General features: G+C 45.1%; 1 protein-coding gene across 8 annotated transcripts in view; it reads right to left on the bottom strand.

The window, feature by feature from the left end:
• The window catches only part of TUB (TUB bipartite transcription factor), a 210,765-nt gene that overhangs the window by 91,626 nt on the left and 93,056 nt on the right, over positions 1-26,083 (bottom strand). The window contains exon 1 of one of the 8 annotated variants that reach the window (XM_063438595.1): positions 9,919-10,355. The exons of the other annotated variants lie outside the window; for them this stretch is intronic. Within the exon in view, the coding sequence (XP_063294665.1) occupies positions 9,919-9,956 (38 nt within the window). The 5' untranslated portion in view covers positions 9,957-10,355. Of the gene's footprint in view, positions 1-9,918; positions 10,356-26,083 lie in introns of those variants that run through there. 8 annotated transcript variants of the gene reach the window in all.

Here is a 26,083-nt window from a genome sequence, read left to right as displayed (position 1 = left end):
TTCCAGCATGACAATGACCAAAAACACACAGTCAAGGTAACAAAGGAGTGGCTCAAAAAAAAGCACATTAAGGTCCTGGTGTAGCCTAGCCAGTCTCCAGACCTTAATCCCATAGAAAATCTTTGGAGGGAGCTGAAGGTTCGAGTTGTCAAACGTCAGCCTCGAAACCTTAATGACTTGGAGAGGATCTGCAAAGAGAAGTGGGACAAAATCCCTCCTGAGATGTGTGCAAACCTGGTGGGCAACTACAAGAAACATCTGACTTCTGTGATTGCCCACAAGGGTTTTGCCACCAAGTACAAATTTGAAGGGATCAAATACTTTTACTATTTCCCTCTTTGACATGCAAATCAATTTATAACTTTTTTGACATGTGTTTTTCTTTTTTCTTTTTTTGTTATTCTATTTCTCTCACTGTTAAAATATACCTACCTTTGAAATTATAGACTGATCATTTCTTTGTCAGTGGGCAAACGTTCAAAATCATCAGGGGATGAAATACTTTTTTCCCTCACTGTAATTTGTATCTGGTGGTTATCAGATAGGTACCAGCCAGGTATTAGTTAATATGTGGGTATTAGGACCTAGGTGGGTATTGGGTACTATGTGGGTATTGGTTACTAGATGGGATCTCCTAACAGTTAGAGAAGGTGCAGGATCTCTGTCTACTCCAACACAGATAAAGATTGGTCAATATGTGAAGGCATCCGCTAAGCTTTATCAGTGCTCAACACCAGGGGGTGTGTGGTTACCCTGCACCAGACCCTGATTGACTACTTCCATGCTGAGACTCCTATTTTCAACATCAGGCACACAGTGTCCCGGTCTTCGGACTGCCACCTGTGACATCAACCTTGTCATCTTTCAAGTTTTAATATTTTCTTGAATAGAATTTCCCTAAACTACAAATTTGTTTTACAGTTATAAAGCAAAGTAAAGATTGTACATCACCCCAATCACTGGCAGTAGACATCGAAGGCAATTTATTGCACAATAGAAGTTTATAGACAGACATTTTGCCACAAAGACCAACATAACTCATCCATCTTACAGGATCTTCCACTGTTAACAACTCTTGCTGCACATATAAAGAGAGACACCATCCATGGCTCAATGTGTGCTATGCATGGTCGCCAGGAGTAGCAGGAGCAAGATGGAACTAACGATGGTGACAGTTACAGAACCAACATCTCTGTAGGTATTTTACGGATTAAATGCAAAATCACAGGGTCCAAAGTATTCAATCTGTTACCTACATATCTGTGTCACGACAGTGACCCCTTCACGCAGAGTGCAACCTAACTATAGAACGTATACCGGACCTTAGAACGGCCGGGCTCACGTTAGAGTAGTCAAATGGGATAGCCAGAGGTCAAGGGATAACAGAAGACGGAATAACGACAAACAAGCCAAAGTACAGGGAACCAGAGAGTAGAATAGTCAAATAGAGTAGCCAAAAGTCAAATACCAGGAGAGAATACCAATATTACATAAAGAGCACTATGGGAACCAGCAAGAACCACACTAGGGCGTCTTACTGCTGTCAAGACAGCCCTTTTATAGTGTGGTGTGTTTTGCTTTAAAACCACGCCCCCAAAAGGTCCGGGTGCGTGGTTGCGTCATGATCTTGTCGGCTTCCAGCCGACGGCAGTGGCGCGCATGCGCCGAACTTAGAAATTCCGCTCTGAGTGAGCGGCCGGCGTCAGAGGTGCCGTGCCGCTCAGTGAAGGAGGATGCTGTACTGCGTGGGTCCGAGGATGACAGGTAAGGTATCGTGACAGTACCCCCCCCACAAGGACCGCCCCCAGGGCGGTTAGAACGCCTCCTTTCAAATAAACGAATAAGGCGGGGGGCGTGCACATCAGAAGCGTCCACCCACGAACGATCCTCAGGACCATAACCCTTCCAGTCTAAAAGGTATTGAAGTTTACCCCTAGAAAAACGAGAATCCAAAATAGACCTCACCTCATATTCGTTTTGTCCCTCCACAACTTCAGGAAGAGGAGGAGGGGTATTACGAGTAAACCGATTACAAATTAATGGTTTGAGAAGTGAGACATGGAACGAATTCGGTATTTTCATATTAGAGGGCAAACGAAGACTGTAACAAACAGGGTTGATACGCTTGAGAACCTGAAATGGACCAATGAATCTGGGAGCGAATTTCATAGATGGGACCTTAAGTCTAATGTTACGGGTACTTAACCACACTTTATCCCCGATCATGAACGTGGGAGCAGGTTTCCGATGCCTATCCGCATTGTCTTTGTACACACTAGCCCTTTGAGTCAATATTTGTTTAACCCCTAACCAAGTCTCCCTCATGTTCCTAACGGCGTCATCTACACTTGGCACTCCGGTAGAATGAATGGAACTCGGTAAAGTTGTAGGATTAAACCCATAATTTATAAAAAACGGGCTGTGTAAAGTGGATTCATGGACATGATGATTGTGAGCAAATTCTGCCCATGGTAACAAGTCCGCCCAGTCATCTTGATGAACCGAAGTGAAACAACGGATGTATTGTTCCAGGCATTGGTTCATCCTTTCTGTAACCCCATTAGATTGGGGATGATAAGAAGAGGAAAGGTTAAGGTTGATACCTAACTGTCCACAAAATGATTTCCAGAAACGAGAAATAAATTGAGGCCCTCTATCAGAGACAATATCATGGGGTACCCCATGTAAACGGACCACTTCTCTTATAAATATATACGCCAGTTCAGATGATGTAGGTAATTTATAAAGAGGAACCAAATGAGACATCTTGGAGAATCTGTAAATTATCGTTAATACGACAGTGTAGTTCTTAGAAGGGGGTAGGTCTACTACGAAATCCATAGCAATACTTGACCATGGAGTCTCTGGAATAGGTAAGGGCATGAGGAGTCCTATAGGACGACCCTTAGGCGATTTTGTAGTGGAACAAATATTACAAGCAAGGACAAACTCACGCACATCCTTCTTGTAGGAAGGCCACCAGAACCGTTCCGCCAGCAATGATGTGGTTTTATGTATCCCTTGATGCCCTGCCATTTTGGAGTCATGCATGAGGGATAGTACTCTATTTCGATAGGTTAATGGCACATATAGTTTTCCTTGTGGAACAGTCAAGGTAGTACGATCTTGGAATGTAGAGATCTCCTCTATTAATCCCGATGAGACTTTTGCATAGACAGTTGCTACAATACGATTATGAGGGATTAAAGAGGACATAACTTCATTGGAGGAAGTAACAGGTTCATATTGGCGGGATAGAGCATCAGCCTTAGTATTTTTTGACCCTGGCCTGTATGTAACAACATAATTGAAACGATTGAGGTATAAAGACCAACGTACTTGTCTGTCAGACATTTTCTTGGCTTCACTGAAGTAAGAGAGGTTTTTATGATCTGTAAAAATGGTAACAGGGATGGGTGACCCTTCAAGCAAGTATCGCCATTCTTTAAGGGCAGAAATAATTGCCAACAACTCTCTCTCCCCTATATCGTATCTCTTCTCAGTTTCCGTTAATTTTTTAGAAAAAAACCCACAAGGATGCAATGGTTGATCATCCGAAGGTCTTTGAGATAGTATTGCTCCTATCCCTGACTCGGATGCATCTACTTCCAGTATGAAAGGACGAGAAGGATCAGGGTGTCTTAATACTGGTGCTGAGGAAAAGGCTTCTTTCAATAAATCAAAAGCTCTTTTAGCTTCAGTACACCATTCCCTGTGATTTCTTCCCTTCTTAGTCATAGCAGTAATAGGGGCTGTTATTGAAGAGAATCCTTTTATGAATTTTCTATAGTAATTGGCAAACCCCAAGAAGCGTTGGATTGCTTTAAGTCCAACTGGTAAGGGCCATTGCTGAATGGCTTCTAACTTTTTCGGCTCCATTTGGAAACCCGTACTAGAAATGATATATCCCAGGAAATGCACTTCTTCCTTGTGGAACAAACATTTCTCCAATTTACAATAGAGACCATTCTCTAATAACCTTGAAAGAACCAATCTGACATGTTCATAGTGTTCGTTCATGTTTTTAGAGTAAATCAGGATATCATCCAAATATACGATTACAAACATTTGTAAAAAGTCTCGCAACACATCATTAATGAAGTCCTGAAAGACTGCTGGGGCGTTGCATAAGCCGAAGGGCATAACTCGATACTCATAATGACCATAACGAGTATTAAAAGCAGTCTTCCATTCATGCCCTTCTTTTATTCTGATTAAATTATATGCTCCCCGCAAATCTAGTTTAGAAAAGACAGTAGCTCCTTTTAACCTGTCAAATAGTTCAGTCACTAAGGGAATAGGATAAGCATTACGGATAGTAATCTTATTCAAACCTCTGTAATCAATACAGGGTCTTAAATCCCCTTCTTTCTTAGATACAAAGAAAAACCCAGCACCCGCGGGCGATGAAGATTTAGTGATAAACCCTTTCTTTAAATTCTCGGCAATGTACTCCTCTAATACTTTATTCTCGGCCATCGACAGAGGATAAACCGTACCTCGTGGAGGCATAGTACCAGGCAACAATTCAATAGGACAATCATAGGGACGATGGGGAGGTAATTTTTCTGCCTCTTTAGGTTCAAAGACATCTTTAAGATCAATATATTGGTTGGGTATTTGGGTGGTCAATGGTTCCATAGTAGGTATATTGATTAAGCCTACTGGTTTAATCGGAGTAATGCATTTACTGTGACAAGAATCTCCCCACTTAATGATCTCCTTCTTTTCCCAGTCAATCGACGGATTATGCTGGACTAACCAAGGAAACCCAAGTATTACAGGAAAAATAGGAGATGTTATCTGTTGCAGAATGATAACCTCCCTATGAAGAAGACCTGTAGATAATACTAGAGGAATGGTCTCCTGGGTAATAAGAGGTATCGATAATGGTCTACCATCTATGGCCTCAACGGCCAAGGGTGCCGATCTTTTTTGGAATGGAAGGGTATTTTTCTGCCCGAATGAGAGATCTACAAAATTCTCAGCAGCCCCAGAATCAATTAAAGCAAGGGTGGATATTTTCTTTCCCTCCCATTCTAAAGTAATAGGTAGAAGAAGCCGGAGATCTTTTTTATCATTGAAGGAGGACATACACATAACACCCAAGGCCTGTCCCCCTTGTGAACTTAGGTGCGAGAGTTTTCCGGCCGGTTAGGACAATTCACTCGTGTATGTCCCTTCCTGCCACAATACAAACATAAACCTTCCCTCCTACGGTATTGTCTCTCTGTCTCAGACAATCTTGTAGCCCCTAATTGCATGGGTTCTGGAGGGGTTTCGGACGAGGGATAGGTTAGAGCAAGACGTTCCGGTACTCTCCTAGGTCTCTCTCTGGTATTCTGCCTATACCTAAGACGTTCATCAATATGAGCTAAATATGTTATTAGCTCCTCTAGAGTATCTGGTAAATCTCTTGTGGCCACTTCATCTAGGATTCTATCAGACACTCCATTCAGGAACACATCTACGAATGCTTGTTCGTTCCATCTGACTTCTGCAGCTAAAGTACGGAATTCCAAGGCATAATCTACTAGAGAACGGGTATTTTGTCTTAGACGCAATAAGGATTTGGCAGCGTTAGTCTTTCTGCCTGGGGTATCAAAAGTTCTCCTGAAAGCTGCAACAAAGTTAGTGTAATTAAAGACTATGGGGTTGTCATTCTCCCACAAGGGATTAGCCCAGGTTAAAGCCTTATCTACTAACAGGGTGATAATATACCCAATCTTAGCTCTATCGGTAGGGTAAGCTCTAGGATGGAGTTCAAAATATATGCTTATCTGATTTAGGAACCCCCTGCATCCGTTAGGATCACCCCCATACCTGAGAGGTGCTGTAGCCTGATTGGAAGTGCCTGTAGGTAGCACTTCCATGGGATGTTCTTGGGGTCTCAGACTAGGAGTCTGCTCCTCCGGCTGGAGATAAGCAGTGCGGTTGATTAATGTCTGTACGGCGAGGGCGATCTGGTCCATACGATGGTCCAGCTCCTCAAACCTATTGTCCGCACCAAGCCCAAGAGGGTTAACACCTGCAGGGTCCATGGCCCTAGTGTAATGTCACGACAGTGACCCCTTCACGCAGAGTGCAACCTAACTATAGAACGTATACCGGACCTTAGAATGGCCGGGCTCACGTTAGAGTAGTCAAATGGGATAGCCAGAGGTCAAGGGATAACAGAAGACGGAATAACGATAAACAAGCCAAAGTACAGGGAACCAGAGAGTAGAATAGTCAAATAGAGTAGCCAAAAGTCAAATACCAGGAGAGAATACCAATATTACATAAAGAGCACTATGGGAACCAGCAAGAACCACACTAGGGCGTCTTACTGCTGTCAAGACAGCCCTTTTATAGTGTGGTGTGTTTTGCTTTAAAACCACGCCCCCAAAAGGTCCGGGTGCGTGGTTGCGTCATGATCTTGTCGGCTTCCAGCCGACGGCAGTGGCGCGCATGCGCCGAACTTAGAAATTCCGCTCTGAGTGAGCGGCCGGCGTCAGAGGTGCCGTGCCGCTCAGTGAAGGAGGATGCTGTACTGCGTGGGTCCGAGGATGACAGGTAAGGTATCGTGACAATCTGCCAGTTCCTGGGAGACAAAAGCTACCATGATACCATGAGATTAGCCCCTCTTCAAATTTTAAATGAATTGATTTTGACAAACCAAATGTTTTGGTTTCAGACACACCAAAAATATGAAAAGAAAAGAGGGACAGAGGATTATAGTTTGAACAAGGGACTGTTCTCCTAAGTGTCAATCTGGAGGTATGAAATATTATTTTCTATAAAATGTTATCACATGCAAAACAAAGTGAGAACGTGAATTTCAGCACAGTAAAAACATCCACAAACACTTAAAAACCTAAAAACCTTTTTGTAAAACACTGTAAATTCCAACTGCAACCAAGGATAAATATAACTAGGAGTAGGACACCACTGGATGACAAGGATCCAAATACTACGAACATCAATGATTGAAGCCGGCTGCCATTGGTCAAGCCCAGTAAGTCTAACGCGACACGAAACGCGTTACGCTAGGAGCTTTTTCTTTTCCAGTTTGTAAGCTTTGGAGATGATGCAACCAGAAATAACTTATGAAGTATTCACATCATGAACAGTTTTTTCCCATTCACGTTTTGATGGTTGTTGCTTAGTACAGTGTATTCTTACCCAAATACTGTTTTTTTCTAGCATCTACCTCTTCTATCTGAAACTTGCAGCAGTGTTACCTAGTGAGATGCACACTGAGAACGATCTCTGTGGTCCAAGATGCTTCAGTAAGGCCGATGTAAGTAATTCCTTCTCATATGGGTTCGCTCTCCATAATCTTCCTGCTCACATGTAACAGGCATGCTGTGCCTTGTTGCGAAAAGGTGTCAAGAAAAGAATTCAGCGATGATGTAACTGTTATGGCGTTCCGATAGATATGCTGCTTCAGTTTCTAAATCCAGAGAACTAGTTAGACTGTAATCCATACCTTCTTCTAAAGAGAACAATTAAACAAAAACAGATTTCTAAAAACTTGGAAAAACTTGTAAGAGGCGGTTTATAATAAAGAATATATCTTATAAAAACTAATAGGTTTACTTTAAGAAATATTAAGTACAATCTTTCCCGGAAGAATGCCGGCTAATCACATACACCGTTAGATCTCATCAATCTGTTACTATCCAAGATGAGTTCTCGCACAGTGCGCAGTCGGTATTTGTGGGAATTCTATTTGTGTGCGCAAATATCTTACCGATGGTTGGCCAGCGACACAAGACCTTCCGCAAGGCACATTTTTTTGTCTTACCCTCGTCCCCGGGTCGTCAAGGTGACCCAACTCCAAGGAAGAGAGAATAACAAGTATTTTGCAGATAAGTTTGCGTCTCTGATAGTGAGTGAAACTTTGGCTTGATTCTGAGCTAATTTGAAAATAGAAAACGTAGTTTATAAAATGTATATGGACATGTCAGTCGTGTGTTTCTTTGATGAAAATAGAAATATAAATTGAAAAATAAACCCTACAAGCAATTCACACAGAGTGCCCCTGGTATGATTAACTAAAGGATAAAGAAGCAGGTATCTCAGCCACAGCTGTTATCGAGGAAGAGTAGAATGTGTTTTAACATGAAGAATTGTTTTATAAACTTTACAATAGAGCCCTTAGTTCTTACTTCCAAATTAGACAGCTATAAATCTTTTTTATTATTTATATAGCATCAACGAACTACACAGCGCAGTACAATGTGGATCTAAAATAAAACAAATAAATGGCAAACAGGTTAAAATAAGGAGCTTACAATCTCAGGAAAGTGGGTATAAAACACGAGGCAGGTGATCAATTAAATATATGTAAATATATACAATGTATGGTGGAATCCCAAACACTCTATCCTCACCTACGTTTTGGAATTCAGTTATCGATCCAACACAATTCGCCGTTTTGTGAATAACCCCCATTTATTGTAGTGAGTTTTTAGGTCATAGTAAGGCAGCTGAAACAGTCAAGAACATTTGTCGGCTAAGCCTGGCTATAAAGGGGTTAATATGGTTTATTTTTGTATAGAATATATACAACATGAATTACAATATATATGTGTAAATAAATAGAAAGATTATGTATCACGTATCATGATGCATGCCATGTATATATTAACAATGCTTTCCGCTTTGCATTGTGCATCCCCCTGATCAGATTTTAAGGGGAGGATCATTTTTATTTCACGGTGGAAGATTTAAGAGACAGAACTAGGCGCTGGCGCTTATTTACACAAATTTTACATAATAGCAGGTGTTGCAAGTAGGAACATTCTAATCGAATCTCTAATGTTGAGAAGTGTCAAAGTACCGGTATTTTATGCAGAACTCACATTGCAATAAGACCCCCGGCTTTTCTTTATAACATATGGTGGGATTCACTAAACCAGGAAGTGAAATTGAATCAATTAAATTTTTTGGCAAAAGTAGATAATTAAAATAAATTCTCCAACTCAGTTAATTTCCCAGTCCAGATACCATTTCTCTGGAAATTCACTGTGTAGTGAATGATCTGAAAATTACCGCCAACGCTTAGAGGCGTTTAAGTTGAATGTATCATCATTACAGGAAAGTTCATTTGATTGAAGCCAAAATGCTGTTTCACTTTATTTAAGCAGAACCAAACCATGTGAATCCGCCCACTGCGCACAGAACTTTGTTATTACAAAAACCATGAATTATTGTGAAACCTAACATATTTGTAAAACCTTGGCCAAAAATTCACAATATAATTTATCAACTTTGCAACAATGGTCTAAATACTAACACATTTTCTAGTTGCTTGAATTCACTGTTTAGTGAATAAACCCCTTTAGAACACTTTTATTTGATATTAATTATTTTAAATGTAACTGTACTGATTCTACGATCAAATACATCCAGATATTTAAACTCATTTGAACAAGATGACTGGGGACTTTAAAAACAAATAAAATGTGTTTTTATCCCCAGAACGCTATACATTAATATTTGGTATTTATTCTCCAAATAGTTACATTAAAGACAAACTGGACATACAATCCAGATTATTTAGGTAACAAATACCATTTTGCAGTATTTGCTATGTCTGGCACTCTGAGGGTTAATCTTATGGTTGGGGGGGATATTCTAAAACACACTCACTGTGAACAGAATAAATTATTAAAACAACTTTGATACTTAAAAATAACTTGAAAATACACATGCAACAATTTTATCCCAAAATATCTAAAACCCAAATCATGCCTGCACATATTAACCCTTATATTGCCAGAATGATCACAATTCTAACATTCTCCTAAAATGATGAAATGATTACAGACACAGCAACAATGGCTTTAACCCATGCCCTGCCAAAGCACCATGAATGAAGGTGTCCTTGCTAGTTGGAGATTACAATGCATCCGGATCTGTTCACTGTACCTGTATGGGATCCAGTCAGACTGGTACTTTGAAGTCATGGCTCACATTGGCAGGTGATTGGTCCTCAGTATAAAGTGCCTGTGCCTCTGCAGACCTCTGCCATCTGGTCAGCACCATCCTCTGGACACAGGGGGGGGGCAAGGCTCAGGGAGCAAGGTGAGGGCTCAGCAATGCATTCATCCAATGCAGCATGCTCAGTGCATCTTCCATGACACCATGTTCAGGGCTGAGATCTCCCTCCTGGAGCAGGATCAGCTTTGTCCCCCAGCATCCTCAGCAGAGGGAGCATCCCCAGGGCTCAGCAGGCAGGGTGCATAAGGAGATGCTGCAGAGGATGTGAAGCACTGATGGCGTAACCAGCATCAATCAGCCAGTGATCATTTAATGAGCATTTCTATCCCAGCTTCCCAGCTCCAGCCTCCAGCTCCACATCACAAACTGCCACATCCCCCAGTGATGTCATCTGCCAGTCAGGGGGCTGCCTGCAAAACCTGAGATGGATTTCACCATGCAATTCAACTCCTGCATCTTTCACTACATAATGCTGCTCCTGAATCCATAACTACACCATGCAATGCAGAAATGCAGATCCTGCATCTATAACTATACAATGCAGCTCCTGCATCCATAACTAAACCATGCAGTTCCTGAATCCATAACTTACACCATGCAGCTCCTGCATCCATAACTATACCAGGCAACTCCTGCATCTTTCACTACACATTGCAATGCAACTCCTGCATCCATAACTATACAATGCAACTCGTGCACCCATACCTATACCATGCAATGCAAGTACTGCATCTATAACTACACCAGGCAACTCCTGCATCTTTCACTACACATTGCAATGCAACTCCTGCATCCATAACTATACAATGCAACTACTGCATCCATAACTGCACCATGGAACTCCTGCATCCATAACTGCACCATGCAGCTTCTGCATCCTGCATTACATCATGCAACTCCTGCATCCGTCACTAAGCCACCAAACTCCTGCATCCAAACTAAACCATGCAACTCCTGTATTCTTCAATACACCATGCTACTCCTGCTTCCATTACTACAAGAAACTACTACATTCTTCACTGCACAATGCAACTCTTGCATCCATAACTACACCATGCAACTCCTGCATCCATAACTACAGCATGCAGCTCCTGCATCCATAACTGTACCATGCAACTACTACATCCTTTATTGCACCATGCAACTCTTGCATCCATAACTACACCATGAAATTACTATATCCTAACTACACCATCCAACTCCTGCATCCTTCATTACACCATGCAGCTCCTGCATCCATAACTACACCATGCAACTACTGCTTCTATAACTACACCATGCACCTCCTGCAGTCATAAATACACCTTGCAACTCCTGCATCCATAACTGCAACATGCAACTTCTGTATCCATAAATATGCCATGCAACCCCTGCATACATCCCTACATCATGCAATGCAACCCCACAGTTTTAATGCAATGCAACTGCTGCATCTACACCATGCACCTCCTGCATCCATCACAACACCATGCAATGCAACTCTTCACTTGTAATGCAACGCAGCTTAGGTATCCATCATTAAACAATGCAACTCCTCCATCCTTCACTATATAATACTATACAACTCCTGAATCCTTCACATTTTGCATTGTATCCCGCAAAGCAGCAACCTTTATGAAAATGAATTTTAACTGTTTCAATGCTGGATTACTGCACAGTTATATGATAATCAGCTGTATCCCATGCTCCCATGAAGTACATTGCAATATAATCGTACATCTCCAATATCCGTGACGCTATTCGGCATGCCACAATGCAGGTAAAAGGTTTATGTTGCCATGGAAACAAGACACTAAACCTCCTTATTAGCATTATGAGTGTTAGCAGCAATCAATACCAAAACCATACAAACAGAATATAGGGCTCGTACTGAAAGAGGAACTATCGTGAAAAATGACCGTTTGATACATAACCATATATATTAATATATGACACCTTGTAACACTGTAATACGTCATAGTATATATTAATAAATTACACCTTATAACGCTTTAATAGGTCATAGTATATATTAATAAATTACACCATGTAACACTGTAATATGTCATAGTATATATTATTAAATTACACCTTATAACGCTGTAATACGTCATAGTATATATTAATAAATGACACCTTGTAACTCTTTAATACGTCATAGTATATATTAATAAATTACACCTTATAACGCTTTAATAGGTCATAGTATATATTAATAAATTACACCATGTAACACTGTAATACGTCATAGTATATATTAATAAATTACACCTTATAACGCTTTAATAGGTCATAGTATATATTAATAAATTACACCATGTAACACTGTAATACGTCATAGTATATATTAATAAATTACACCTTATAACGCTTTAATAGGTCATAGTATATGTTAATATATGACCTTGTAACACTGTAATACGTCATAGTATATATTAATAAATGACACCTTGTAACGCTGTAATATGTCACAGTATATATTAATATATGACACCTTGTAACAATGTAATACAAGCATGTCAAACTCAAGTGTGGCACATAAACAAGGTTTAAGTTTATGTCGGCAGCACACACACACACATACTCACTGACAGACACACACACTGACAGACAGACGCACACACACACTGACAGACACACACAAAGAGACACACACATACTCAGACAGACACACTGACAGACACACACACATACAGACACACACACATACTTGCTGACAGGCACACACACTCACTGACACAGACACACACATACTTGCTGACAGACACACAAACACTCACTGACACAGACACACACACATACTTGCTGACAGACACACACACACACACTCACTGACAGACACACACATACTTGCTGACAGACACACACACACTCACTGACTGACAGACAGACAGACATACACACTGACACACACACACACATACTCACTGACAGACACACACATACAGACACACATACTCACTGACAGACACACACACTCACTGACAGACCCACACACACATATTTGCTGACAGACACACATACTTGCTGACAGACACACACATACTCACTGACAGACACACACACATACACACACACATACTCACTGACAGACAGACACACACATACTTGCTGACAGACACACACAGATACACACACACAGACACACATACTTGCTGACAGACACACACACATACTTGCTGACAGACACACACACACATACTCACTGACAGACACATACTCACTGACAGACACACTCACTGACTGACTGACAGACACACACACTGACAGAGACACACACATACTCACTGACAGACACACACTCACTGACTGACTGACACACACACTGACAGACACACACACATACTTGCTGACAGACACTTACACACACATACTTTTCATTATTGCTCCTTAACTTATGGAGCCGATGGGGGGCATCTCCCTGGGGTCCTTCCTGCTCCTCACTGCTCCCTCGATTTAGTGATGCTGGGTGCCGGAATATGACGTCGGCGCGTGGGAGGGAGCAGTGAGGAGCAGGAACACTGAGCTCCCTCGCTGGCCCTCCTCCCCGGCCGGGTAAATGTTAGCAGAGTAGGCACCAGCAATATGGGGAATGCAGGTGCCTACTCTGCTATAACACTGAGCATGCACTCGCGACTCGCCGGGCCGCACAGTGACCATGCTGTAAATTACCAATCATTTAAAAAACATGAAATTCACTTTAAACTTACTTTTGATTTTTGACAAATCACACTTTAGTGAATAATCATGTTTAATGTATATTCAAATTAAAGTGTGCCGTCTTATTTATGTAAAGAAAACAATATATACAAAATATAGATTGCGCCAATATAAAGTCCAATTAGTCCACAACTGATGGAGTCTGTTCGCAACTGGTAACCGTCTAGACTTGGTGGTGGGAGTATATGAAACAAAAGCAGAAAATAACTAGTGATGTTGCAGAGCATATGGAACTAGGTGCAGGACATACAACAATAATGTATAAGGTATATCACTCACATTTGAGAGAGCTAATAGACCTGCTCAGTTGAGCAGCATGCAGTGGTACAATCTCCAATGATGGATATGTAGATCTGGGGGCTGTTCCCTCAATGTGTGGTTTGATATATAAAAGATTAAAATGGCAAACTATAGTGCTCATTTTCACTCATATGTGGTGGAGCAGTAGATCCAGCTCAGATGTTACCGCTTGGGTGGTATAATCCCCACCAGAAATATAATGTAAAGTAGATTCTCCAAGGAGTAGTGTCCAAAGTTTCCTTATTCTGTATGTTTTTTAGTGCCAGGAACAGGAGAAGATAAAAAAAATAATAATAAAAGCAACTAAAAGCATAAAAAGCATAATAAATAGACAAACACAACTAGTAGTAAATGCCAAATATACTTTAACCCTTTAACTCCTTAAGGACCAAACTTCTGGAATAAAAGGGAATCATGACATGTCACACATGTCGTGTGTTCTTAAGGGGTTAAACCAAAAGTTAAAATAAACAGCACATCGCAACTGGGGGGGGGGGGGGGGGGGCTATTTTCATGTGAAGATCACTCAAGCAATTGTGGACTAGTAAATTTATATTGGCACAAGCTATATTTTGTATATATTGTTTTCTCTATATCTTTCAGTAAAGGGTTGAGGGTAACCCTTACTATTAGTTTTTGCTGCCTGCTATCATATCTATACTCAGTTGACACTCTAGTGCTTATCCTATCTTTGTATTTTTTAAATCTTATTTGTGTTTTCTTCAGATATTGTTCCGAGGTACCTTCAACACTAAGAGGCTTATTCAATAAAGTCTGAATGTGCCCTGCATGAGCAAAATAAAATAAGAACTCCAGATTTGATGAAGATTTACCATTCACATATTTACAACAGACTGAACACATGTCGTTCTGTATCATCTGGTGTCTGCCTTAAAAGGACACTATAGGCACCCAGACCACACCAGTGATGTAAACTACCGGTATTGCAGTTTTTGAGAAACTGCAATGATTACTTTGCAGTACTAAGACTATCTCCAGTGGCTGTCTATCAGGCAGCCACTAGAGATACTTCTAGGATTGTAAGGGACTCTGAGTCCCTTAAACGAAGCTGGATGTCCTCACACACTACATGAGGACATCCAGGGTCAGTGAAAACTCCATAGGAAAGCAACGCTTTCCTATGGGGAGGGCCAAATGAGCATGCCGCGCATTCACATTAGGTCCCCCTGTCGGAGGAGATGGTGCACTGACCCAGTGACATCTGTGCTGGAATTGGTTAAGTGACTAAAGGTCTTTTTTAACCCCATTTTATGTCGGGGGTGGGGGTGCATGGGACGGGGTGCCAGAGTTCTGATTTGTATTCCTAACACTATAAAATCTTTTTAAAATCAATACAATTCACAGAGAATCCCAAACAAAACATATCGAAACATTTGCAATACTAAAAGAAAGTGGTGATAAAAGTGCTAAAAAGGGAAAAATACAGAGAAACAAACACCACTCCTAAATGAAAGAGTCACATATTTTTTTATATATATATATATACAGTGATATATATACACTATATATCAGTTAGCCACATAAAGTTTGTGCTGCAGGGGGATTAGTAAGATATGTACAAATGATTTTTATCTGTTTGATTCACCTAATAGGCGCCCGGGCAGTGTGTAGGAGTGTTTCGTTGCCGGGTGGATTGTTTACATTACGGGTTACCCCGGCAACGGCACAATGACGCGTACACGCTACTTCCGGTTTCGGCATGTTCGCACATGCGCACACGGAAGTGAGAGACGCCGGGCGCCTGAATACACAGGTGGTAAGTGTTTTTAATTTGTCTTAGAAGTCTGTTTAGCTATATATAAGTGGCTTTTTGTATATGTAATAGTTTTGTGAGCTGAGTTGGTCCTGATGAAAGCCACTGATGTGGCTGAAACGTCGACAAAGATGACAGCAACTATATTTTAATAATATGGAATAAAGAAGAAGTGTTTTAATCCTAACAACAGACCGTGAGTGCAAGCCTTTATTTTTGAGATTATTTTATATGTTTTTGGCTATGGCTAAGATGCACCCGGCATTTTTTGACAATCTATGAGTGTGTGTGCTGGGTACAACTGGATACTATATATACAGTGGTATATTATTACTATATTTTTGTGTATATTTTTTACAATAATACACTATTATCATTTTTATTTTTCTATTTGACTTTTTTTTCTTTGAATTCTTTATTTCCGTGTTTGGTTTGCGATCATAAATGAAATTTATTTGCAAAAATAACGTCAGGAAAATACACTGGGTTTGTCCATACATAGGAAAATATAAATTTGCTAGACATATTTGAGTAATGCATGAGAGTTAAAGCACATTTCTCTGTTATATAAGTGTGGTTACCAACCCGGGGTTAGCTAGGGATGACTGTGTGAAAGGGCATTAACCGTGTTCTCTATGCACCTGGGATACACCAGGCTGGGTTTTACCCGGCTAGTCAGGTGGGATTAAGTAAGGTGGGATTAAGGTATTGAAAGTTTGGCTGGTTGTGAAATTTGCTGAAACATGTGGGAGCTTAGGATACCGGTATCTATTGTACTTTCATGCTTGAGTCGGGAGAGTGAGTATATATATATATATATATATGCCCCTATATATATAAGGATTCCCCCCTCCCTGGACAAAGGTAAGGCTCAGGGAGAGGGCAACACATTATTTACCTTTTTTTTTCACCCACTACACGCTTCATCATCCCCTACACCTCTTCATCACCCCCTGCACCCCTTCATCACCCCCTACACCTCTTCATCACCCCCTACACCCTTCATCACCCCCTGCACACCTTCATCGCCCCCTACACCCCTTCATCACCCCCTATACCCTTAATCACCCCCTGCACCTCTTCATCACCCCCTGCACCTCTTCATCACCCCCTACACCCTTCATCACCCCCTGCACCCCTTCTTCACCCCCTACACCCTTCATCACCCCCTACAACCCTTCTGTGACGGTCCCCCCGAGTGAGGAGGGGTATTTACCATCAGAGATGTCCTTTCCCCCTAGTCTGAGTAGTGCTGCAGTATTCTCCAGTCGATATCCAAGCAGACCATGAATCCAATATCTCTGTAGAGCTCTTATAAGAGCTAGTGGTTATAGCAGTATAGCTGTTCGCTACAATCACGAGACAAGGCTGCGTGTTGAGGGTTAAGTGAACTAGTTTTAATGGTAGCCACACTGGCCTTTTATGTAATTCCCCATGCAAGGGGCACTCCCACGTGGACCTTGTGGGGGACTACAAGATAAAATTGCAGATCAATAACAACAGGGTTATAATGTATGACACTCACATACATAGCATACCAAGTGTTCGGTACATTATTCGATATACGAACCAGCTGGGGCAAATCTGTTCAGTTGGATTCGTATACCGATCAAGGCAAAGCAAAAAGTAACCTCCAAGAACTTTACACCTTCATCACCCCTACACCATTTATAACCCCCTACACCCCTTCATCACCCCCTGCACTTATTCATCATCCCCTACACCCTTCATCACCCCCTACAACTCTCCATCACTCCCTACACCATTTATCATCCCCTACACCCCTTCATCACCCCCTGCACTTATTCATCAACCCCTACACCCTTCATCACCCCCTGCACCCCTTCATCACCCCCTACACCCTTCATCACCCCCTACAACCCTTCTGTGACGGTCCCCCCGAGTGAGGAGGGGTATTTACCGTCAGAGATGTCCTTTCCCCGTAGTCTGAGTAGTGCTGCAGTATTCTCCAGTCGATATCCAAGCAGACCATGAATCCAATATCTCTGTAGAGCTCTTATAAGAGCTAGTGGTTATAGCAGTATAGCTGTTCGCTACAATCACGAGACAAGGCTGCGTGTTGAGGGTTAAGTGAACTGGTTTTCATGGTAGCCACACTGGCCTTTTATGTAATTCCCCATGCAAGGGGCACTCCCACGTGGACCTTGTGGGGGACTACAAGATAAAATTACAGACCAATAACAACAGGGTTATAATGTATGACACTCACATACATAGCATACCAAGTGTTCGGTACATTATTCGATATACGAACCAGCTGGGGCAAATCTGTTCAGTTGGATTCGTATACGAGATCTTTACACCTTCATCTCCAAGAACTTTACACCTTCATCACCCCCTACACCATTTATAACCCCCTACACCCCTTCATCACCCCCTGCACTTATTCATCATCCCCTACACCCTTCATCACCCCCTACAACTCTTCATCACCCCCTACACCATTTATCACCCCTACACCCCTTCATCACCCCCTGCACTTATTCATCATCCCCTACACCCTTCATCACCCCCTACAACTCTCCATCACCCCCTACACCATTTATCACCCCCTACACCCCTTCATCACCCCCTACACCCTTCATCACCCCCTATACCCCTGTTTCACACCCTGTATCACCGCCAACACCCCTTCATTACCCCCTACATCCTTCATCACCCCCTACACCCTTCATCACCCCTACACCCCTGTATCACCTCTACACCCCTGCATCACCTCTACACCCCTGCATCACCCCCAACACCCCTTCATTATCCCTACATCCTTTATCACATCCTACACCCTTTTACCACCCCTACACTCCTGCATCACCCCCTACACCCTTCATTACCCCTTACACCATTCATCACCCCCTACACCCCTGCATCACCCCTACACCCTTGCATCACCTCTACACCCCTGCATCACCCCCTTCATCACCCCCTACACCCACTACAACCTTTATCACCCCCTACACCCACTACAACCCCTATTACCTCCTACACATACTACAACCCCTATTACTCCCAACACATACTAAAACCCCTATCACCCCCTACACATACTACAACCCCTATTACCTCCTACACATACTACAACCCCTATTACTCCCTACACATACTAAAACCCCTATCACCCCCTACACATACTACAACCCCTATTACTCACTACAACCCCTATCACCCCCTACACCCACTACAACCCCTATTACTTCCTACACATACTACAACCCCTATTACTTCCTACACATACTACAACCCCTATTACTCCCTACACATACTATAACCCCTATTACTCCCTACACATACTGAAACCCCTATCACCCCCTACACATACTACAACCCCTATTACTTCCTACACATACTACAACCCCTATTACTGCCTACACATACTAAAACCCCTATCACCCCCTACACATACTACAACCCCTATTACTCACTACAACCCCTATCACCCCCTACACCAACTAGAGCCCCTATACACTCTGCACTCACTACAACCCCTTATACTCCCTATACCAACAAGAGCCCCTATAATCCTCTGCACCCATTACAACCCCTACACCCACTACAAGCCCTTGTACCCATTACAGCAACTGCACTAACTACAACCTCTATACCGCCTTCACAGACTACAGCCCCTGTTACCCCCTGCATTCACTGCAGCCCCTATTAACCCTTGCATATACCAAAGCTCCTATTACCCCCTGTAGCCTGCATTGTTCTCTGCACCCATTACAGCCCCTATACCTCCCCTGAACACTTAATGGCTTTTATTACCCCCTGCCTCCACTATTGCCCTCATTACCTCTTTTCTGCACTATAGCCCCTATAATCACTACATGCCCCTGTTTTCACGAACACTGACCTTCCACACATGCAAACCTGGGTTAACACACTAAATACATGCTAATTTGGTCTTGCATTTACACACATACAGACCCTCAATAAATATGCCCTTGCATACACACACTGATGTAACTTGTATTTCCGAATCTATAGTGTCACTGGCACCCCCTTTGCACCCTTCAAAAAGGTAAGAAACATCCCTTTATTCCAATTCAGCCGGCGCTGGCTCAGCCCATGCTCTGCCCCCTTGGCTGAGATAATCAGAATTGACGATCTCAGCATTTCCAATGCTTTCTCATAGGAAAGTATTGGAAGCTAATGCGAACACACGGCAAAACGCTGCTAACGCCAATTCGCATCTACTCATAGAGATGTATTGAATCAATCCCCATCTCTGTTGGGAAAGTTCAGCGCATCCATGCAGAGCATGGAGACACTGAACATCAGTGCTGCTCATTGCATATCACTGACCAAGGAAGCACCTCTCGTAGCTTTCTGAGTGACAGCCACTGGAGGTGTCCCTAGTCAGCAATGTAAGCACTGCCTTTTCTCTGAAAAGGCTGGGTTTACATTAAAATGCCTGCAGGGGCTGGCTATACACACCAGAACACCTACATTAAGCTGTAGTTGTTCTGGCGACTATAATGTCCCTTTAAGGTGGCTTGTAACCTTTAGCACATGGTTAGTAAGTCAAGACCTACAATTTGGATGCCTGCATGCCTCATTCAGAGACATTGCCATTTTTCACAAATACTCCCTTATACATACTGCCATGCTACACACACGCATAAATACTACCCTATTTAAAAAAAAAACTAAACAAAAAACATGTATTTAAACATACTCTGAATCCACGGATCCTGATACTACACACAAAATATAGATATATTAACTTACAGCAGGGCTCACAGTGAATATTCACACAGAAGCATACATTCACTTTACATGCACATATAATCAAATACACGGGACATCTACACCATCATGTATACCAGCATATATATTGGTCTGCAAGGGGCCCAGGTCCTAATTTTGCCGGGGGCCTGAGGCACTGTCAGTCCGTCCCTGGGAGTGTTATATTCTTTTAGTGATTCATATCTATAATTTCTAAAAGCAAAGTGTTGTTTTCCCAAAGCTAGCCGGATAGGAGGCATGTGTGGGTGTGGTGGGTGTGGGTGTAAAATGGGTGTGGCATTTAGGTTAGGGGTTTGGGTGGGGTTGTATAAATAACGGACATTTTGTCCCTTTCACCTCAGCCATCTTAAAGATAACGGCAAGGTGACAATTTCTCCCCTGTTTCCTATCATTTATTGTTGCTTTTGCTTACCCCACGGCCAGGAGCATGGATATAGACGGAATCCTTGCTGCTCTCCGGGCTGAGGCCCTCCAGGACGGTGGCCGGCACCTGCAGGCCCAGCTGGTAAGGCTGCAGGGTGCCTCCTTGGTAGCTGCTCCCTCTGTCGGCAGCCAGGGTACTCCGCGCCGCTGGGCGCGTCCCCCTACCCGTTACAGCCCCTCGCGGGAGGGTCGGGTGAGGTCTAGGAGCAGGAGCCCCGTTGCCGGCCCGCACGCCAGGTCCCCCGCGGCCGCGGGCGGCAGCGAGTTATTGCAGTCTGTCGCCTCCTCCCCGAGGCGGTCTAGGACTACCCGTGCGGCTGCCGCTTCTCGAGGAGGTGATGGCCGTCCCGTGCCGGTTCCTGCTCCTGTGATCTCGTGGGCCTCCAGGAGGGCGGCCGCGAGATCACTTTCCAGCACATCGTGGGCGGTGACCCGGGCACCTGACAGGCGCTCGGCTCATGGCGGATCTCAGGCGGAGCGCGAGCAAGTTAGGTCGGCAGCCGGCCCTTCTTCAGGAGTGGTGAGTAGGCCGCGAGGCGGCAGGGCAACCAGTAGGGGGTTGGGGGGTTCGGGGGGTCGGGGCATAGAGCCAGGTCCGGCTAATCGTGCACACAGCCCCCCCCCTTCTCATCCTCCCCGCTCTGTCTCCCCTGGCCCGGCCACTACCACACTCCCATCAACCTCATCCATCCAGCAGGCACTCCCATCAACCTCATCCGGCCAGCATGCACTCCCATCAACCTCATCCGGCCAGCATGCACTTCCATCAACCTCATCCGTCCATCCTGCACTCCCATCAACCTCAGCCGCCCATCAAGCACTCCCAACACTCTCTCCTGCCCATCCTACCCCCCTTGGACCCCTTCCTATGGGTCTGATGCCCTCGGCATCTGCCCCACCGTTAACTACGGCCCATGCTGCCCCCTCTGATACTACACACAAAATATAGATATATTAACTTACAGCAGGGCTCACAGTGAATATTCACACAGAAGCATACATTCACTTTACATGCCATGCCAGATTTACACACGGTTTTTACCACTTCTGCGGGTCCCCAATTACCTGGGATGGGTGGGCAGGGTTCCTTTTCACCTGTCCTGTCTTCACAGGTCACCCCTGGTCGGCTGACAAGTCGGTTCCCTGATGCTGTGACTGGTGCAGTGCTTCCTGCGGTCGCAGTTCCCTTGGGGCCGTTGCAGCCTGGTGGGCATGTTGAAGTCCCGCTGCTACCTTCCAATTCAGCTCCTGCAGGTGAGTACTCCGGTATAACGGGGTCGGGTTTGGGGGGCGCTGGCGCAAGGGAAGTGCAAGAATGGGGTTCTGTACTCCAGGCTATGAAGCAGGTTTTGCTAACCCTTGAGCGGGGATCTCGCCCCGGGGCCTCCCCCCCGGTGGCTTTAGATAACCAACTTCGGGCGGGTTGGGCAGGTTCCGCAGGGTCTGATCCTTCAGCAGTCGCGGCGTCAATTCCCGCTAATATGACACAGGCCCCCAGCCCCTCAACCTCGGCGTTACTGACGGTGACGCCGGAGACTACAGGGGGCACGGCCGGGGACGCCGCTGCTCTCTCGGGTTTGGGGGTTGCTCCGGCTGCGCACGGTGCGGCGTACATGTGCTGGTCAGGTCCTCTGGGCCTCCATCTAACGCCGGAATTGCGCGCGAAAATAGACAAGGGGGAATTTGTTGAAGTTTTTTCTCTCCTCCCTATGGAAGATCTTCCCCGGGTGGACGCGGACGCTAAAGAATCCGAAAAGGACAAAGAAAAGTTTCGGTATCGGAAGATTCCGAAAACTTTCGGAAACTGGATCCGAGCTTTTTCGATCCTAGCCAGCGTGATAGGTGAGAAGACTCCCACCAAATGTTCTTCCCTATTTTGCTACCAGGACGTGATATGGAACGCTTGTCGGGTGTACGGCGGGTTAGGGTGGTGGCGGTATGATGAGCAGTTCCGCCAACGTTTAGCGGTTCGGCCTTCCATGGGCTGGGATCAAATGGACATTGGCTTGTGGTTAGCTATCATGACCCGCCCAGCCTCACATCAGGGGGGCCTGTCGTCCTTTCTTGGGGGGGCCAGCGCGGGTTCTTCAACTGCAGCGTCGGCCGGTCAGTGTAAAACAGGCTGCTTCAAAATGCTTCAAACGAGCCAAAACTGGCGACAAAGGGGATTCCGTGGGCGCTAAGGGCGAAGACGCCGGTGGACGTCGACGCGATGCGCCCATGGCTAAATCGTTATAAGAATAAGAAGGCGGCTGCCTTATTACTGGAGGGATTTGGGCAGGGGTTTTGGATCCCTCACCGGCCTCGGCAGGTCTCCGGTTTTTGCAGAAACCTGAGATCTGTTTCTGAATATCCGGGGGTGGTCAGGGAAAAACTGGCGAAGGAAGTAGCGCTGGGCCGCATGGCGGGCCCATTTCGGGAATCGCCACTCCCCGATCTAAGGGTTTCACCGTTAGGCGTGGTGCCCAAACGGGAACCGGGAAAGTTCCGGCTGATTCATCATCTATCGCACCCTCATGGGTGCTCGGTAAACGATGACATTGCAGCTGAATTATGCCGCGTTTCCTATGCGTCCTTTGACGCTGCTGTGGGCATAGTAAGGGCCGCTGGCCCCGGAGCACTCATGGCAAAAACTGATATCGAGTCTGCTTTTCGCCTCCTACCGGTTCACCCAGGGTGCCATCATCTCTTGGGTTGTGCATTTGAAGGTCATTATTACGTGGATATGTGTCTCCCGATGGGTTGTGCAATATCCTGTTTTTATTTTGAATGTTTCAGCTCTTTTCTGGAATGGGTAGTGAGAATGGAGTCCGGTTACGACTCCCTGCTTCACTACTTAGATGACTTTCTGTGTGTGGGCCCCGCGCATTCCCCGATATGCACCCGGATCTTACAAGCAGTGTCGGATGTGGCCTGTAAGTTCGGAGTGCCGCTGGCACCAGACAAAACGATTGGCCCTTCCACGTGCTTGTGCTTTCTCGGGATCGAGATTGATTCGGTCGTTGGGGAATGTCGGCTTCCGTTGGACAAGTTGGCTGATCTACGTGGGGTGGTCCAGGAGGCGAGCTCCTTGCGGAAGATCACGCTGCAACGACTTCAATCCTTGTTGGGCAAATTAAACTTTGCCTGTCGGATTATGCCCAGGGCAGAGTATTTAACCGACGCCTGGCGGCCGCCACGTCTGGGATACTGAAGCCGTTCCACTTCGTCCGCTTGACCAAATCGCTCAGGGAGGATTTAGCGGTTTGGGCGGTTTTTCTGGAAGAGTACAATAGTAGGTCTTACTGGCAGCAGCCCGAGGTAGCGAACTCAGTGCTGCACCTGTTTACGGATGCCGCTGGTTCGTCGGGTTTTGGAGCTATCATGGGTAAACAATGGAACCTTGGCCAAGATCGTGGTTCGACTCGGGCCTGACCAAGAACATGGCGTTCTTGGAGCTTTTTCCCATTGTGGTGGCTCTCCATCTTTGGGGGCCGGAGATCAAGGACAGGCGTGTCGTGTTCCACTGTGACAATTTGGGCGTTGTCCAGGCCATTAATCGGTTGACAGCCTCCTCTCCTCCGGTGGTCAGGCTCCTGCGGAGCTTGGTACTGCGTTGCCTGTCTTTGAACGTTACATGTCGCGCTGTGCATATTCCTGGTGTAGAGAATACCACGGCTGACGCTCTTTCTCGTTTCCAATGGCAGGTGTTTCGTTTGGTCGCGCCCGAAGCAGATACGAAGGGCCTTCCCTGTCCCAGAGAGCTATGGTCCCTTGGCCTGAGCGAATAAGGGAATGGATTCAGTCTTCAGTGTCAGAAGCTACTTGGGCCCGGTACGGTAAGGCATGGGGGGACTGGGTCGCTCTGGAACAGGACCAGGGTGGGTTTTCTTCAACTGCGGAGAGGGTTCAAGGGGTTTTACGGTTGCTCTGGTTTTGGGAGGCTAGTGGTTGTTCCCCAGCCACGGTATCGGGGAAGCTGTCAGGTCTGAGCTTCTGGTTCAACCTGACTCAAGTGCCGGATGTTACCAAAGACTGCATGGTCCGGCTTGCAATGCGTGGCTGGCGTAGAGGTCCGCAGCCTCGGGATTCCAGGAGACCGGTTTCTGGTGCACTGCTACTTGGTATCGCGTCGGTCTTATCCAGGGTCTGTTTGTCCGATTTCGAAGCGCGTTTGTTTCGGGTGGCTTTCTCTTTCGCCTTCTTTGGTGCTCTGTGGATTGGGGAGCTTGTGAGCCCTAGCAAACGGATTCCAGGCGGCTTGTTGTTCAATGATGTGTCTGTCGTGGACGATACGGTGCGTTTTTTGGTGTGAAAGTCGAAAACTGACATTTTTGGTAGGGGGGCATGGGTTTCCCTCCGCGCCATTCCCGGTTCGGCCATCTGTCCCGTCGCAGCTTTTCAATCTTACGGTCCGTGTCGCCCGGGTGTTGTAGGCCCATTGTTAATTCATGGGGATGGGTCTTTTCTTTCTCGCTTCCAATTTCTCCGGGTTTTCCGTTTGGCACTCGAACAACTGGGTATTTCGAGCACAGACTTTGGGGGTCACTCTTTTCGGATTGGGGCTGCTACGGAAGCCTCTCGTTTAGGTTTCTCGGACCAGGCCATTCAAAGGATTGGTAGATGGGAATCGGGGAGGTTTCGGTCATATGTGCGGCCCACACGTCTGATCGGTATCCCCCTTGTGTTTTCTCCACAGGGCCCGGCCGACGGATCTGGATAATCGGTCATTCCTACATCTACTGGGCCCACCTGCGGGCTGGGGTACGCCCGGGTGGGACAAGGCTTGGAATACCTCGGGAACTGGCGGAGGTCTGGTGGTTCGGGTTCCGGGGCATGAAATGGGGTCAGCTGTTGCCTGAGGTCGTGCAGTTATCCACTTTATTAGGAGTCCCGGATGTTTTGGTGGTGCATCTGGGAGGGAACGATTTAGGTTCGCTGCCTGCGTGGGGATTAGGGGAGCTGATCAGGCGAGACTTGGCGCGCTTGCGAGTACTTTTTCCGAAACTTTGCCTAATATGGTCGGGAATAGTTTCCAGGAACTATTGGAAGTGCGCACGCGATCAGGGAGCTATGGAGCGCTGTAGGGTAAAGATTAATAAGCGGGTTTCCAAATTTGTGCTAGGTGTCGGGGGCTTGACAGTGCGACACCGT

This window comes from Pelobates fuscus, chromosome 12 (assembly GCF_036172605.1).
Source record: "Pelobates fuscus isolate aPelFus1 chromosome 12, aPelFus1.pri, whole genome shotgun sequence".
Lineage (NCBI taxonomy): Eukaryota > Metazoa > Chordata > Amphibia > Anura > Pelobatidae > Pelobates > Pelobates fuscus.
This window is presented reverse-complemented; position numbering and strand designations above follow the sequence as displayed.